General features: G+C 38.6%; 2 protein-coding genes across 4 annotated transcripts in view; one reads left to right on the forward strand and one right to left on the reverse strand.

The window, feature by feature from the left end:
- The window catches only part of LOC129353343 (protocadherin-15-like), a 204,991-nt gene extending 193,135 nt beyond the window's left edge, over window positions 1-11,856 (forward strand). Inside the window, exons 39-40 of the mRNA XM_055022626.1 lie at window positions 4,124-4,253; window positions 10,499-11,856. Coding sequence (XP_054878601.1) covers window positions 4,124-4,253; window positions 10,499-11,257 — 889 coding nt within the window. The 3' untranslated portion in view covers window positions 11,258-11,856. The remainder of the gene's footprint in view (window positions 1-4,123; window positions 4,254-10,498) is intronic.
- Window positions 11,857-16,163: 4,307 nt separating this feature from the next.
- plce1 (phospholipase C, epsilon 1) overlaps window positions 16,164-17,770 on the reverse strand; it is an 81,761-nt gene continuing 80,154 nt past the window's right edge. For 2 of the 3 annotated variants that reach the window (XM_055022612.1, XM_055022611.1), the window contains one exon: window positions 16,164-17,612. In XM_055022612.1, the coding sequence (XP_054878587.1) occupies window positions 17,422-17,612 (191 nt within the window). In that variant the 3' untranslated portion in view covers window positions 16,164-17,421. The remainder of the gene's footprint in view (window positions 17,613-17,770) is intronic. The other variant, XM_055022613.1, reaches the window with a different exon arrangement.

Consider the following 17,770-nt stretch of genomic DNA (forward strand, 5'->3'; position numbering starts at 1 on the left):
GACGCCACTTTGACATCAAGCTGATTGCATCAGCCGTACACTGTTGGATACTGCCAGTCTTGACACCTGCAAACTGCCTCATGACAGGCTCATAGCAATTGTGAGCCAAATAAAGTCGATCAATATCATTGTGTGCATGTGTGTGTGTTTGTGTATATACAGGGTCTTTGATGTTAAAGGAAACAGGAAACACAGTACTGAAGCTTTAGCATGATCTCCATGTCGATTTGATCAAAGTGATCATGACCAAGTCCAAAGGAGTCTGGCTGCATCCCTCCGAAATGCGTGCTTGATTCTTCCGCCTGCCTGCCATCTGCAACGCATTCCATCTTTTTCAGCTTCAGATTTCCTGGAACTTGATTTTATTCAGTTTAACACACACCTGTGACACAGAAGCACTCAAAAATACACAACAGAAGACATTCACACACATAACTTCCCCTGTGGCAAACATTAATTTACTCATACAATCAATCAGAAGCACTTTCCTGCCTCAACTTTCACAAAAATGCTTGCTCTCTTGCTCTTGCCCTCTCTCTTTCTCACACACACACACGCTCACGCACACAAAGAGCTAATTCTCTCCACCCAAATTTGCAGCACCGTAGCAGCTAATCAGGCAGCCAGCCGTGGAAGCAGACAATGGGCCAGATGCTGGTGGCTTAGAGCAACATCCACAAACTCATGTCTGACGCTACATGCATACAAGATCCGTACACAAAATCAGACTGTGTAAAATGACACCTAATTAGTTTATCTGTTTCCGTGAATAAGCGGCGCAGGTAGAACATCCTGCCGAGTATTAAACTGGCTCTCTAGGTAAACAAAACTCTTCCTGTTCACATTTTTTATGAGACACAAACATATTTACGGTTCCTCTGGAGGCAATTTAATCTATTTGGAAACATGATCTTACATCCTGATTCAAAATCTTTTGTCCTTTTTGTTCATCCTCTCCCAAAAAGATGCAACTTGAACAGGATTTTATACGAGTTATACCATTGCCAACTGCTACTAGCCCAATTCAGCTTGGATTCGAGAAGAAAATGGCATGAATCATTTATTGTAAATGTCTCCAGTTTTAATAATACTTATTCAAAAAACAAAACAACTTCTTCTTACTTTTTACATACAAATAAAATACTACAAATGATTAGTCAGCAGAACAAAAAATTACTTTTTAAGTTACACAGCTCTGTCTTTAAAATGTTTTTTTTTTCTATGTATGGCAAAATACTGTACACTGGCGGTTATTTTTTGCCATGACATCAGTTTTACTTTATCCTCAATACCAATTGAATTTCTAACATTGACTAAATTTTCATTAGTAGCGACAAAGCGTCTGCATAGAGTAGTATTCGATCATCGGTAATGGTTCTGTCATTTAAGCACCATTTATGCAACAGTTAAGCACCGCTTACATAACTTCTGGAATTTGGCACCTATGCAGTATTTGCATCATCTTAATGTTGTGATACATAGGAAGGTAATGCTGGAGTGCTATATACCTAAAGATGCACATATTTTTAAAAAAATTGACAGAGTGCAATATTGTGTCCATGCTGGATTACTGAGCTGCATGGTCCATCCTGATGGACAATATTTTTTAGAGATAATTGGTAAAAGGGTAAAAACAAACAAAATAAAAAAAGCTTGCCCTCAGTTATGTGGAATATACTGTATTCCAAGTTATGTTGGACTTCTGTGCCTTGAACCATAAAAAACATTATCTCTCTTCTGGCTCCAGCGTCATATTACATGAGAAATTATGAGGCTGGGAAACCATGTTTGTATAGTTTGAGGGAAAACAGGGAATTTCTCTAGTGCTTCCAGAGCTTCCATTTAGTTCTCCCATCTCTGCTTTAACAGTAAACACAATTAACAGTGGTCAGAGTGATCTCAGTCAGTGCATGAGTAGATGAGTAGGTTTGCCTTCCCTCTCAGTTAACTGACAAAGATTGTTGAAGAAACTGATGGCCAACTCAAACTTACTGGTTTTGAAATCCAAAGCTTTGAACATCTTAAAGGAACTTCTCCAATCCAGCCTTTGAGAATCTTTGACCTAAGGACAATTTAGAGTAAGAGACATGTTTTTAAACTGCTGCTTGAGTATCCAGAGAGAACATGAAGAGAGACCCACAGGCCAGGTTTCAAACCATGAGCTATTTGATGCAAGACAAGAGGGCTAACAACTGTACCACTGCAGCTCATTCTCAAATCCAGTTGAACAAAGAGCTGCACAGAATGATTTGGTCAAATTATTAAACATTTACAGTTTACTGTAGAAAAAAGTAAGGTAAAGCTACCAACCTACCAAGAAGTTGTTTTTCACCTACATTTACAGGTGAGGCAAAGGAAAGCATTTATCGGTAGGAGTAGCCAACTGATGGAAGAAGCTTTTGACCCAACAACTATATGTTGTGGACTCCACAATGCTACCCTCTATGAACAAGTGCAAGAAAAAACTGTAAGAAAATCCCATTTTCAGTTTCCTACAAGCGACATAGGAGAAGTAGTAAATTTGTGGTCGGACGACAGAAAACAAACTTTTTAGTCTAAATGTAAAACGATATGAGTGGAAGACAATACACATCATTGACATCATGAAACGCAGCGACGGCCACATCATGCTGTGGTCGTTCTTTTCTTCGTCAGGGACATGAAAACCCTCATCGTTCTGCTTCAGAAAAAGAAATCGATCATTCTAGATGAAATTGATCTCAGTCAAATATAACAAGCAAAGCAAAGGTGATTCGTTTCAGGTCAACTCCATGAGGTGACACTTGCATACTAGCAAGAAAACTAACAAGAAAACTGTAAGCCCACTCCAACTTAGTGTATAGTTTCCTTGTTTTTAAGATATATCACCAAAATTATGTTTTTTGGGGGAGAATTATGAAACATTAAAAAAAAATACTTTTTTAAGAATCATCTTCAAAAAATGTAAAATGCTCTGGTGTAATTATTTAACATTCAAAGGAATGTCATGTTAAGCAGGCTGTAAGCGTTTCACAAATGAAAAAAAAATTACCAATAGTGATCCTTGTCCCTTTGACATAGCTGAATGTGATGGCAATGTTACTACTGCCCTCTAGTGGTGACATAGAGTGGAGAGGAGGAATAGTGAACAGGAAAAACGTGAATAAAACAAATCTGTACTAAAGCCTGTGAATTATTTTGTTTTCGCTGCACTTTAGATTTAGTCTGCAAACTCACAATCAGAGAATAGTGACCAACTAATCGGTCACTAATCTACATTAGCCTGAAGAAGTAAAACTGTCTGCTTTTTGAATGTGACATTTATATATTACCTGGTCTTTCTGCTTAAACTCCTTCATTTTTCACTCTTTCCTTTGTTCCTCTCCTCTCTGTCTCTTTTTCCCCCTCGACCTTCCTTTCCTTTCACCTACACCCATCTGTCATCCACGTCCTTCTTCCATTTGTTTATTACTTGGCTGCCAAATGTAATACCAGGGCAACTTCTCCCACAGACTAACTGTAAGCTTAGAAATTACACAAGAAAACTTCTCCGTTCAACTCCGGTAATGGACTCACGGCAAATTTGTTCAGTTAATCACACTGCGACATATTGTTTTCAGGAAACCATTTCGTTGAATACTTTTTTCTTTGTTTTGACCCACCGGCTGTCTGAGTTGCTGGCTACAGGGCATGGAGCCCAAGTTGTGATACAGAACAGCTTTCTTGGCTGGGGACGTCGGGCAGTGCTCCCAGCAACAGACAACAAAGAGAGGCATAAGGGGTGGAGGGGAGGAATCGATTCCTGCGTTTTCCACAAACAGAATGGCCCCTGGCAACAAAATGCTCCTTCTGTGATTAAGGCAGCTTTGTTTAGGCAAGTCATTAGAGACTGCTTATCATTGTGCTGAGCCACATTGTTGCACTATGTGTCACTTGTTGGATAAGTGACTTTGGATAGAGAAGTGTGTGGTTTTATTTCAAGCTTCTTTCACTCCTGTCTCAACTTATGATTGGCTGATATGGGTTAACATAAAGAAAGAAGTATAAAAATGTAAGGTCTCGCTGGTTGCTTGTTTTCTTCTTCTTCTTCTTCTTCTTCTTCTTATCTGTAATACCTTGTTAAATTCCTGCTCCGTTTGTGCAGGTATGAGCTTCCTCAGTACGGCAGTCGCAGGAAGCTGATCTCGCCCTCCGGTCTTTACGATGAGTACGGAGAGGTTGTGGTTGATGACGATGGCAGCTACTACTACAGCCCACAGGAGTCGGACGGAGAGGTAAGATCGAAGTGAAACGGTAAAACTTTCTTGTTGCGAGATTCACTTTATTTTTAATAATTTATTGTTCAACTAAAAACATGATGAATTATAAAAATCCTGCAGAGAAAGAAACAATTTCATATCCACAAAAGTCAGATAAGAAATAACAGAAACTTAGTTAAATAAAGGTGAGAGGGAAAAATGAAGAACAGCCAAGATGTTAAAATGGCTCCAAAGATTTGAGTAATTTCAGCTTCTGTTCTTTTAGACACCAGCAGGAGTTTCCCAGTCACTATTAAATGTTTCAATTTGTAACATGTTCACCAAACCTTGTGATTTTCTTTTGCATTACCTCAAATTGTTTGCAACTTGCATTAGAAAATATTAATTTGTCAGTAGCCTTTTTGTGTATGAGACTGTAGGTACTCTTGGTTGCCATCTACTGTCCTGGAGGGACAACAACAGCTGATTAGTTTGCTAATGCTACTGGCTAGCTCTGTGAAACAAAGCATGTCATTTATACCACATAGTTAAAACGTGTTGGTAATGCCAATTGAATAGGAAAATACATAAGCATTGGTAATAAAGTGTTTCATGTTTTTTTGTTTCTTTTTAACTGGATGAGAAGATAAGATGCCAAGACATTAGACTATATGAATATTTTACCTAAACAGTAAAAATATAAATACATTTAACAAATGCACACATATTGTTTCAAAAATAGACATAAAACAGGTGTAAGATAATAATCTCATGACATTGGCTAACATTCTGCAAGTGTGTGTGTGCCTCAGTGAGTACCACACACAGTCAGCCTACAAGTATAAAGGCATAATTTGGAACATATTGCAAGCAACAGTGTGGCCATAAAGTCCAGGGCTTTTTGTTAAGATGTCCCTTTTTAATATTCTTCGCATGTTCTCGGCTGAGGACAGGTCAGGACTCCAGGTAGACTCCGTCAGAGCACGCTACCTCTGCAATCATGCATTTGTAATGTGCGCGGAATGTGGCTTTGCATTGTGTTGTTGACAAGGTTAGACGAGGTGCAGACAAAGCATCCTTTCTGCAACTTTTAATTGGAACCTGTGGATGTAGCTCAGTCTTATTGTGCTTCACAAAGGATTCCCATAGTAATTCCTTACCCACTAGGTTAAATCAGCTATTGATGAAAGGCTGCTGATGATGCATCAAAGGACTTAAAATACAATTTTGATGATGTTTTCATGCTTTTTGTTCACAAAGCCTGAATTATCTGTCTTTCTAGTGTCTATACTCGGGGGGCCTGACGATTATCTCTGTTTACCATTGTGTACTTCTGCAGTTTTTGTTGCGTCATGCCTGAATTTTCGACTACCTACAAGTTTTGGGTTCTGATATTGGTTGTTTTGTGCCACCCACTCGTCAGTTCATGGCTAAAACCTTTTTTACCTGCTTTGACAACCAACCAATTAAAGTAATTTTCTACGTAGCCTTCTGTAATGAAAATAGCATTTGTATGATCTTGATAAATTAATTTATCAGTAAGAAGCCCAAAGATATATTTTGGTTTGATGAGAGGTCATAATCTGTCATATTTCATAAGAATCCACTGCCCTGAATGGGATCAAAACCATAATCTATGGTTAAAGGTTTTAATTTGAATGTAATGGAAGGATTGTGTTTAAAATAATAGCAGCATGGAGTTCAATCAGTTAAGTCATTCATTTTGTAAAAAAAAAAAAGGTAGAGTCATCGAGATATCGAAGGATGAAGACACCAAAGGGTGTCCATGCTGGTTGTAATAAATTTATATCCAAGAATCTGAGTTCTGTTACTGTTAACGTGTGGATGAAACTACTAACTGAAAAGTGGGAAGAACATATAAAAAATACTGAATTTCATAGGTGCGCCACAAAAGTGACCTGAAACTTTTTCAAATTGAAGTCAAACCACAATTATTCCAGTGGATTTTCAGAATATCTAAAATGGCTAGGAGTCAGTCAACAATCAGCTCTTAAGGTATCAAAAAATGTCTGCTGCTCCCTGGAAATTTTTTACTGTAAATTGTCACAATTTCCAGAAGACCACAGTGACCAGCCTGAGGAAAATAGTGCACATTATAAGGGCTGATGAAATATAGATGGTTAAAAGAGGTTGCAGTTTTTAGGAGAACCATTAAACACTGAAAACAAGACATAGTATACTATGTCTTGATATTTAGCATGGTTAAAGCATTTTGCTTGTGGAACATTTCTTTTACTTGATGCCATTTAGTATAACAAATTTCAAAATACTTTAAAAAGTCATAAAGTGAAGAGGTAATTTTCTTGAAATTGGTGTTTCTGTGAGAAAATTACCTCAAGCTCACCTGTAATTGAGCAGCAGTTATGGAGCAAATCAGCCCAATCCACGGAAATAATTTTCATCATTTTGAAATTTGATACATTTTTCCTCGTATTTTGTTCTGGAACTGAACAATGTGCTTGCATTTTCAAAATTAGAAACTTTTATTAGGATTCTAACCTTTTCTCCCTTTCTTTAAACATACTACTATTATTTGAACCATTCCAAAATGGAAGTTTGTAGTGATAAAACGACAACTGCTTGCTAAAAAAATGGTGGTAGAAATTTGCAAAAGGTTGATCTGGATTCCTATTAGGCAGTGCTTTTCAAACAAACCAGGATTATGAACACCAGTTTGAAATACAATCATTGCAATGATTACTGAAGTTATTTACTTTCTCCATTTTGCTCACATCCCATTTCTACTGAAATGTTCTGCAAGCCCAAAGTGGAGGAATGAATGCATACTATTAAAGTCCCACTAAAGCAATTGGTGGAGGGATGTTTAAAAAGCTGAAGTAAGACAGCAGAGTAGAGATATCATCATCAAGTTGATCATCCAGACAGGTTAAATTGTCTGGAAGAACCTTTTTAGTTCCTGGGATCAAAAGCACAGGATTAAAGTTGACAAGATCTGAATCAGCAGAGCACTGCTATTTTGGGATGAAACATCCATAGCAAAGCATTTTGGAAGAACAAAAAGCCAGTGGGAAAACTCTGCATTTAGACAAGCACGGTTGAAAAGTTGAGCACAAACTAAAAGTTTGTAAAACCTATCATACTGAGGCATTTCCACAGCATTCTGAGCAAACAGGTCAGTTTAAAGTCCACTCGTTTTCTTGTTCTGGACGTCGTGGTGAATTCTTCCTTTGTTTACCAACAGTGAACCTGGATTTTCTTAAAATATTAACCACTATGTCAGCTAGCTTGAAAGGAGGGGAAGTGTAATATTTTGGAAAGATTAAAGCCAAAACTGTGTCTATTAGATTGTGCTTGTTTTTGTCTGTAAAAAAAGTTTTGTCTTTGATCTTGCTTTTAATTAAATTAAGTTTTTGTAAAAATATACAGCATTAATCCCCATATGTATCATCACAATGACAGGTGAGGAGACAGTTTCAAGGCAACAGATTAGACACTCAGACTGGCCACCAAACCTCCCATCCTGCACCTGTTCAACCTCTGAGAAAGACCCCAGGAGCCCCAGAAGCTGAGGGCGACAAAAAACAACAGGACGGTGGTAAGCTGAAAGGCTCAAGCACAGCTGCCAGGTTAAAGGCCGTGATGGGAATGAACACATCTGCTCAACCTCCGGTCATCCATTTACCATGGAACAAAGCCAGAGTGGGACCCCTGGAAGACGGAAAGGAGGGAGAAGATGTCCGCCTCGGGAATCGTGAGGCAGAGAAGTTGGAAAATAAAAAGGGAAGAAAGAATGAGGCAGTGGAAAGCAGTTTGAAAAAAGAGCAGAAAGGAGAGCTGGGAATTTGGGAAAGAGACAGCAGACACAGCATGACTAACGGTCGGATGAAAAATTCAGCAGTCCAAGGAGGAGGCAACCGGCCAGAGCATGGGAGAGAGCTCCCTGGCTTAGTAGGGCTGGACGGAAGCTTGCTCATCGATGGGAGTTACTTCCAAACGTTCACCGGAGCAAGTATGCCTGCACCAGCAAAACAAAGGCTGAACGAGGCCTTTGGTCTTATCTCCTTAGCCAGAAGGATGCAAGAGCCCAACAGGGTGGGTGATGAACACTGGAGCGACAGGAAAAGCAGGGAGAGAGGAGGCGACAGCGGGGAGATGTACGGCTCTATAGGAGACATGAGCGTTTCAGCAGCCGTGTCTGCCAGAAGACGCACGGCGAGGCAGTGGGAGGGAGAGACAGAGAGCAGGGACAGCATGACTGAGCAAAGTGACTCGGAAACAGGCAGCGGCAGCCGAGAGTCTCCGTCTGAATTCAGCCTGTCTGACAGGAGCAGCCCGACCTCATCAGCGACAACGGAAACCGAAATCAACGAGTCGGACCTGGAAACGGAGAGCGACGCCGAAAGTCGGGGCGAGGATGAAGAGGTGTCCGATTCTTACGAGGAGTCTGGAACTGAAAGTGAAGACGAGGAGGAAGAATCGAGCAGGGAAAGGTCAAAAGGTCAAAGATATGCTTCAAAAAGTAGCAAACACAGAAACAGCAGCACTGACTTTAAAAAGTACTCAGGTTCCACAGCACCAAGCCCCAAAATGTTGAAGAACTCTGGTTCTTATAAAACATCTGGGCAAGAGAGTGAAGAAAACAGTGAGGAAGGGAGAGGAGGGAATGTCAGACTGAGAAAGTCCGCAGCCAGCAGGCGAAGTTCAAACCACGTCGGCTCAGGTGTGATGAACACCTCAGACGATTTGTCGCCCATTATGGAAGACACAGAAGAGGAAGAGAAAAGCAGCAGCCAAAGTGGAGGAAGACACAAAGAGGAGGATGACGTTTGGGGAAATGAATCAGCTGTTTGAAATGCCAATCAGGCCTGAGCCCCCCTCCTGAGATGAAAAGCTCTGCCACTAAGTAAGGACCCGGTGAGAAGGCCTGCTGTGGGTGTGCAGTTATTACCTGAGTGGAATCTGCTGCTGTAATCTGTCCTCCACGCCTGCTGTGATTTATGCTCACAGTAGCTTTAATTTCTAGCATGTCCTCTGCTGCACCCCCGACTGTCTCTTATCTGCTGTTCTCTATCTTTTATTTCCTCGTAACTTTAAACCCCCTTTCTCCAATCAGCTTTTTTTTTTTCTTTTTCCTAATACAAAAAAAAATCTGTGTCAGGTTAACATCCGTATTTGACAACCTGTCGTTCTGGTACAAAAAACTCTGCTACTATCCGAACAAGCCTTGGCGGTAGCTGCCGCGGCTCATGCATTGTGATTCACTGATCTCTCTTTGTAGCAGAGTTTTTCTCATTCGTCATCTCTCCTTCTGCGTGCGTCATTCTCCCGGGACCAGTCTGCTCTTCCCACATCTGTTATCTGCAGGGTGAAAAGATGCTGCCACTGTAGAAACAGAACATATTCCTTCTTGCATGCTATCAAGGTTAAGTGGAAAACCGTGAGGGGTTACACAGTATGAAAGCAGATTGGATTTATTTTTCACAAGTCTTTTTCATTCTGCAAAGTGTTTGGCTGTGCATGCGTGTGTGTGTGCGTGTGTGTGTGTGTGTGTGCAGAGAGCAGTAGTTCTACCTCTAAGCTTCAACAGCAGGGAGGATAAAATGTTAACATCTTTCATATGCAATATTCTCAAAACGATTATGTCAGTGCTTTATTATAATTAAAACTTAAGCAGCAGATTAATGAAAGGCTGCTTTAAAATGCTCAAAATCACGTTATGATCCACAGTGAAAGAAGTTCTGCTTTTGGAGAATGGAAATACTTGAATTGTCAGATATTGACATATCCAATCAGCCATTTGGTGCAGCAAGTTCTTTAGTGGGAAATTTCATTTAAAAATGAAAAAAAAAATTATCCTGTTATTGATGGTTTTTTGTGGATTAAAAAAAAGCATTCGATGTCTATACAAAATATTTCTAGTGTTGCAGTAATAACTAAACGTGATTTTGTCTGTCCTGTTTGTATATGTTCCAAAAGAAAAACATAATTTTGTTGTAAAATGACACAAAAAGTAATTGAATTAAAACTAGAAAGAGTTACAATGTACATCAGTGTAACAAACAAAACATTAACCATTTGAAGTTACAATTTCAAAGGAATTATTTCCTGGCTATAATAACACAACGAATCCCATATCAAGACGGATGAACCACGGATGATTGTTTCTTTGTCCAAACACCATTCCCCAAAGAAGCAAACAAAAAAATCATGGTATCTTCATCAATTTATTTAATCAATGAGCCATTTTACTTCAGATATTTATTTTTTTTATTTAAAAGTTATTTGTGTTTTCCCTTCAGGCTGGTGGTAGAAAGCGGCGGATCAAGTTGATGGTTGACAGAGAGTACGAGACCAGCTCCACCGGTGAGGAGAGTCTGCCAGAGACCCAACGCAGCCGTTTATCCACCACGCACAACAGCCACGTTAACGTCAACGGTGGAATCTATGTGGCTCAGAACGGCTCCATCGTACGCACACGGCGATCAGTCAATGCTTCAGGTCCTTCCCAGAGCACCAGCTCCACAAAGAACAATCCAAAACCAAGCTCTCCCATCTTCAGCTCGCGGCTGGCCAAGCACTTTAAAAAACTGGACAAAATGGCTACCACGTTGGAGGAGAGAGTGCCCCTGAACACCACCAAGACGCCAGCAGGAGAGGGGCGCAACACACTGAGCACTTTTCAGAGCTGCAGACGGGCCGCCTCAGCAACGGCCACCTCCTCTTTCCACAACACTAACAAAATGCTGAATGTGTTAAACACTCGACAATCCAGCGTGTCCTTGGGGTCAACCAGCACCAGCAACACAGGCCCTGAAAGCGTAATGTCTAAACCCGACGTGCTCCCGGCAGCGCTGGTTGTCACAGAGCAGCCCGAGAGCTCGTCAGAGCAAGACGGGCCGGCAGAGGGCGAGCTCGAGTCAAAGGTGGACGGAAACGGCAGCGGTGAGGCTGTTTCCAGGGAACCTCTGGAGTGCCCGAGTGACAGAACACAATCAGATGAGGAAGAGTTGTGGATGGGCCCCTGGAACAACCTTCACATACCCATGACCAAACTCTGACTGAGTCCAGCACCACTGTGCTCGTTATGATCATTATTGCCAAGTTCATTTAATGTTTTCAGTATATTTTCTTTTCGTTCTCTGTGAAACTAATGGAGATGCTCCAGAGCAGCAAAAATATATATCACTTGATTTATACTAGCTAAAAGTGACTTGGCATTCAGATCACTGGTATTACATAAAACAAATATTTTTTTTCTTTTAATTTATGATCAGTGAGATGGGGTTTAATTTGCCATCTGCAATTTCAGCAGCAACTTGTCTGTTTTGTAATTTCTGTGTTTCAATCTCCTCAGGCTTGCTGACCTGAGAGCTGCAGCACCTTCAGAAAACTGGACCTACAGTGGTAACACATAGTACTTTAAGAGTGAGGGGATGAAAACTTGACTATTTTAAATGGCCCTTTAAGCGACTGGTGTCTGTATGGAACTGTGCTTGTTTCATTCAGGTTTATGGCCAACGGTGCAACTCAACGTAAATTTGCCTGATGCATTTCATTGACACATGCAGTCTTGTGTTGTTCACACTTGCCTTTTAATTCTTGTCAAGCTGCTTGGCAGACTCGATCCAAATAAAGTTTCAATCTGTTGAAAAATGAATTTGTGGCTGCTGCAGTGCTGCACAAATGAGTGGTCTTCAGAAGACACAACAGATAATGCCCACCACTGAAAGACCTTTAACTGCCTGAAGAAAAATAAAACAGATTCTATTTTTAATAAGTAAAAAAAAAGAAAAAAGAATTGTGTCTTCTACACGCTGTTGATCATTTACAATTAAAGTGGAAATTATTTTGAGATCAGTGAGATGCTGGCAGGTCAACCTCTCATGCAGAAAAGCAAACAAACACAAACTGCAGTAAGTTATAACTTTATGTTGGACATATGTTTTTAAATCCTGATCACATTTACATAATCAACTGCAGTCTGTATAAAGTGCAACTACAGTGCCTTGGTCTTAAATCAATATTGTCGCTCTACAGGCTGTGCTGTGGAGCGACAATATCTAAGAGCAACTAATTTTGGTGCTGTCTCTTTAAATGCAAACGAAGTGCGTTACTACCTCCAGGTCGGAAAGTGTTCACTTATTCAGCCATTTTTGTCATTTGATTGCACAGAAATGATCATCTCTAAATGTTCACGCCCAAATTGATTAAAAATATAAATTAAAAAACAAAAAAACTGTCAAACATTTAGAAATATATTCTACCAAAATATGAGTGAACATGGCTTGTAAGAAAGGCCTCAGCTAGAACTTCTGCCTGGAATGTCACTGAATGCATTTGGATAATTTCTATCCCAAAAACCTGCAGCTTCCTGCAAATTTAAATGATCGATTCCATGACTTTGTTTGACAGTCTTGCGGCAAAATACCGTGACATAATACAGAATTTGAACGGATTGAAGAATACACACTCCAAGAAACTTCAAGTACTCAGCAAGACTTTAAAAGTTAATTTTGCATCATCTATACCCTTTAATATGCTAACCTTTAGGTACATTGCAAATAAAAATCAGTTAATGTTTTCAATATATTTTTCACACTTGACTGTTTTTAGTGAGACCTAAGCCCATCCTTACTGCAGGAAGCGGTTCGGTTTAATTTCCTGTGGGATCCACTTAACAGAACACATCTCCCTTGTCAAGGCTCCTTATGATATAGGTGGCCTAACTTTTTAATTGCGAAGCACATTATAGTGAATTGTTTCATCTGAAGTCTCAAAGAGGAAGGATCATTAACCTGCAGAATTACCAGGTTTTAAAACTGGTAATTTAATTTGATGACTGCATAATTTTGCATTAAGGGACTCGAAAGACTGAGCTGTACTGGTGCTGATATTTGACATGGAGGGCTCCTTATTAAATGGAAATAGCTGACTGAGCCCAGAGTTATATTTCGAAAATTTTCTGGAAGGCTGGGCACGTCTGAGCAACTGCTATGGATTCAACCAAATGACCTGATTATGTCACTGAAAGCTGTGTCCACTGTGGCACACTGAAGAAGATGGCAAACTGAACTTGGCTCATTAGGCTACAAGCTGGGATAATAGCAAAGTGATGTTTAGCTCAAAACTAAAGTTGAACAATAATGTTTGTTTTTCTAAATGGAACATTTTGTTCAAAGGAAAATGGGAGTAAGGCATACAGGCACAAACAATTTGACAAGCATGTCCAAACTGCCACCTGTGCTGAATTTGCATCTTTTTGAATGATTTTGTATGAAGATTGGTGCAAATTTGCCAGCACACTCAGTTGACGGATTAGATCCTGATTTTAGAGTCGCATTTTGACAGAAAAGTAAAATCCTTAAACTATGGAGGCTGTGATGCTATTATCCATACAATTTCTTTCCTTCTTTTTTCAAGTGGAAAAGAAATATCCTGTGCTACTCCATAAGACATTGGCGCTTCCACTCATAAAATCTAGCTAAGTACAGGAATTGTTTTCAAAGATTGATCTCCGTCCCTTTGCTGTGTCCTTTTAATATTTCAAACAAACACTCTTTTACAGATTGATTTTGTAAAATAGTCTAACTAGTTTGTTTTATTAAAATATTGCATGTTCAGTGGTAAAAAAACAAAAAACAACAACACTTGTATTATTTAAAGAATCAAGGCACCTCAAAGCTTAAGGACTTTGAGATGCGTTGAGCTTTAAACCACCAAAAATTGGGTGTAGATCTCTGTTTCGAACAGGAGAAGACAGTCACTGGTAAGTATAGTTTTATATAGTTCCCATGTTACATTGAGTGCATGTTGATTAGTGTAAATAATAGCAATTCTATAGTAAAGTATTAAAAAATCTGTCATAACAACTTCTCTAATTCTCCAAACCAGGATGGCTCAGAAGGCTGTTAATTGCAGGTGAGATAATGAAAACTCATAACTTCTCCACACAAACCCAGTTCAAATACCCAGGAATATCTTCAAATAGGCAAACTTCTGTAGTTACCATTCTAAAATAAAACTCATTTGTTATTCGCTGCTGCTGAGCTTACATAAAACATCCTAACATGCAACACCATTAAATATTTGCATTTTATTCAGATTTTGCTATGTGACAAATCCATCATTAACTATACATTCAGAAATTCAAGTAAATAGATATGTGCTTATGACAGGTTTTAACACAGATCGTGGGTGGCAGATGATATACTGAATGTTTTATGGAGATAGTGCTAAAGATGCAACAACAAGCAAAGACATGTCAAGTTCAGTGGATATAAAGAATACATAAAAATGTAAATAATCTTTTCTTTCCACATTAATGAAAAATATGATAATAACATATACTACTGCGTAACTCCAGGATATTATGCCACGAGAATGACTACTGCACAAAACTTTACACAAAAATATTTACATGGCTAAATAAGTTTGAGTCAAGTTAAAGGAGAAGGATGAACCTCTTTAACTAAAATAAATAAAAAAGAAAAAACTACTTACAGGGACTTGTACAGAAACAACATAACTGCCAACCAGGGCTTCACATTAAAAATAAATAACACGCACAGTTCTCTCAGGTTGTAAAAAAAAACATTACATTCAGAAATGAGGTCTACAGGTTAAGAATAAGGAAAGCAAGATGTGAATGTGTGAAAACCCAGATTGCTCACAGATTTTTTTACAGCCCAACAGAAACACTTCCTACCTGCACTGTGCACTGACATCACTTTCATCCAGGCCCGGGAGGCTGCAGCTAACGGCCGTTTGATGAAATATTATCTTTTTCCTGACAATGGTTTTCATTTGTGTTTCATTTCAAATCTGTACCTGTCTGATTGGATAAGAGGATTAAAGCTTCATCATCACTGACATGAAGTTGTGGTTTCTGAGATCAGTGTTTCATCTACCTTAATTACCAGAAGCCTCTGGGACCAGACTTCCCCACTGTCAGATGATAATCAGTGCGTGTAAATGAAATCAATTCTGACTAACTACAACAATAATTCAAGACCAACAGTTAAATATCTAAAATCACAGAGACAGAGAGAGAGTGAAGAAACTGCACAAAAATATTGCACTGAAATTCTAACTAATTTACTTGGCACTCTGCTAGCTCCAGATAAAATGAAGACTAAAGGAGAAAGGCAAGGTTTTATAAAAATTAAACACTAAAAAAATCAGTACACGGTCAGTCAGTAAAATGTTGGAATGCAAGTTAAAAATCTTAGTAATGGACTTACAAAATTTAACCAAGAAACTCATGAGACGAGATAAATGATTTGTCCCACCAAAACTTGACGATTTAGTGGTTTGTAAATTCAACTCCATGTCTATTTGTGGCTATTTGTGGGTAAGAGTTTCTCACCAAAAATCACCAACCAGACAAAACAACTAAATATTTTTGCTTTTGAAGAACAAAATATTCAACTAAAATGCAAGTTATTTTTTGGTAAATAAAAATACAATGAAGGCAAATTTTAGTTTGTCTATCAGCTTAAATAATAACCACATTAGTAGAAACTGTCAAGTTTTTTGTACTTCTATTTTTTAGCCATATTTACATCTTCTTTTTTGAACTTTTCCAACAAGGTTTTGCTTGGGGAAAATTATGGAGTAAATATTGTTTCCATTAATTTTATCCAAAAAAAAAAAAAAAAAAAAAAAGTTACCTCATGAGACACTCTTTAGGTTGGATTAAAAATATGTGAGGAAGACCTAACATGCCTACAAGTCAGACGTCAAACATACATTTACATTTACAGTTCTAAGTCAAATAAATAGTAATAAAAACTTAGATGAAAATGGGACAAATTGGCCAAAAGTGATTCTAGTGATTCAAAGTTACTGGACTAAATTATGTCCAGTAACTTTAAAATTTAAGCTAATACATTGATATGATCAACTCAAATAAAATGCATGTCACATTTTCTTCTGTTTAAAAAAAAAAAAAAAAAAAAAAAAAAAACTTGGTTCACAATAAAAGCGACACAAAATGGTCACAATAAAGAAAACAAAACAGAATATGATCATCTAACACAAATAAAAGAAATAAAATGTGCAAAATTCTGTTAGGAGAATAATCACAAAATAATTATGAGCTGAACTCTACATTGCTGCATGAACTTGTAGGAACCATTTGACTGTGGATTCACTTCAAATCTTGTTACACATTAGATTGAGAAACCGGGAAAACTAAAATTTGCACAGATTTTAGATATACATTGGTCTCTCAATAGAACTGTAAAATATGTATTTTCCTAAAGGTATTGTGTTAGTAGCCAAAATGGTAAGTAGCAAGAGATGTGAGCTCTTAAATTTTCTGTGCAACAGCTTCAAATCCTCCTTAAAAACATCTTCAAATAGAAATTTGAGGCAGTTTTGCAGCATTCTTCAGCCACATTAAAGTTAAGCAACAAAAGGTCCCACAATTGCTCCTAAACAAAAAACCAATATTGCACATGTACACTGTTCTAGGATGCTGCCATGTGTACTGTTGCTTTTAGTGCAGGTATGTTAGTGTTCAACAAATTGCCTGGAGTCTCGCAGCTTCTATTAGTGAATAACTAAGTAAAGTGGAAAAGTTTACTTCACTGCCACAACAGAATTGAAACAGTGAGAAGAACCAAACAAGCCCGCTTGTCTGCCTCTGTTATAATGTCTTCACCCAAGAGAGGAAGACTAAAATCTTACTTACAATATCCTTCATTTTAAATAAGATATTCCTCCATCTGTCACTACTTGGGTATCAGTTTATATCAAACCAGTTACCTCCTTTGAACCATCTTAACCACAAACAATAATTTGTGTCTAATAAAAAACATTTATCCATTGAGCAGCTCATTTAGCAATTTAAACTCACACTTATTTGTCAATTAACTGTCCCTCAGGGATTTTCTCCTCCTGCTCATCAGAAACAGGAGGAATATTATAGTGCTATTTACAGTCCCTGAAGACTGCAATTCAAAACAGCTGCCCATGATACTCTGGACCATCTCTGGAGTCGTAACAATCACTATAAACCAAGAGGAATGGGAACAGACACTTCTCAAACTCCAGTCCATCATTCCACCAAGTGAGGAAACAAGCTTGTTATGCATTCCTCACTTTAAGAAGAATCTACCCAAAAATATACAATTCCTCATGGAAACACTTCAGAAATTGTGGGAAAACAGAAAATTCCTCCAAGTTTACGAGTAGTCAGTGCAAGTTTTCCTCCTGGATCTCATTTGTGGATCTTCCAGTTCCTAAGGAGGTGAAGCTTCAAAACTCGGAGCGTCAGAGAGCAGCTGGGAGGGTGGAAAAGTTGGAGATTTCTATTAAAGGAGGAGGAAGAGGAACCCTGGATGAACCTTCCAGCCTCCACCCTACCCTCAGTCACCCACGCCGTCAGGCCTGCAGCTGCAGACAGATACCCTGCAGAGAACATAGTTTTGACTTTTATTTTAAAATATATGTATTTATTTGATACAACCACAGAGGTCTTTGCAATGTACCATAATCAAAACCACACAGAAAATAAAAACAATCATGAGAAATGGATTATTGCTAGTAAGTGAAACTGAAATACTGTT

The sequence above is a fragment of the Poeciliopsis prolifica genome, unplaced genomic scaffold (assembly GCF_027474105.1).
Source record: "Poeciliopsis prolifica strain line A6 unplaced genomic scaffold, Auburn_PproV2 SCAFFOLD088, whole genome shotgun sequence".
NCBI classification, from domain to species: Eukaryota; Metazoa; Chordata; class Actinopteri; order Cyprinodontiformes; family Poeciliidae; genus Poeciliopsis; species Poeciliopsis prolifica.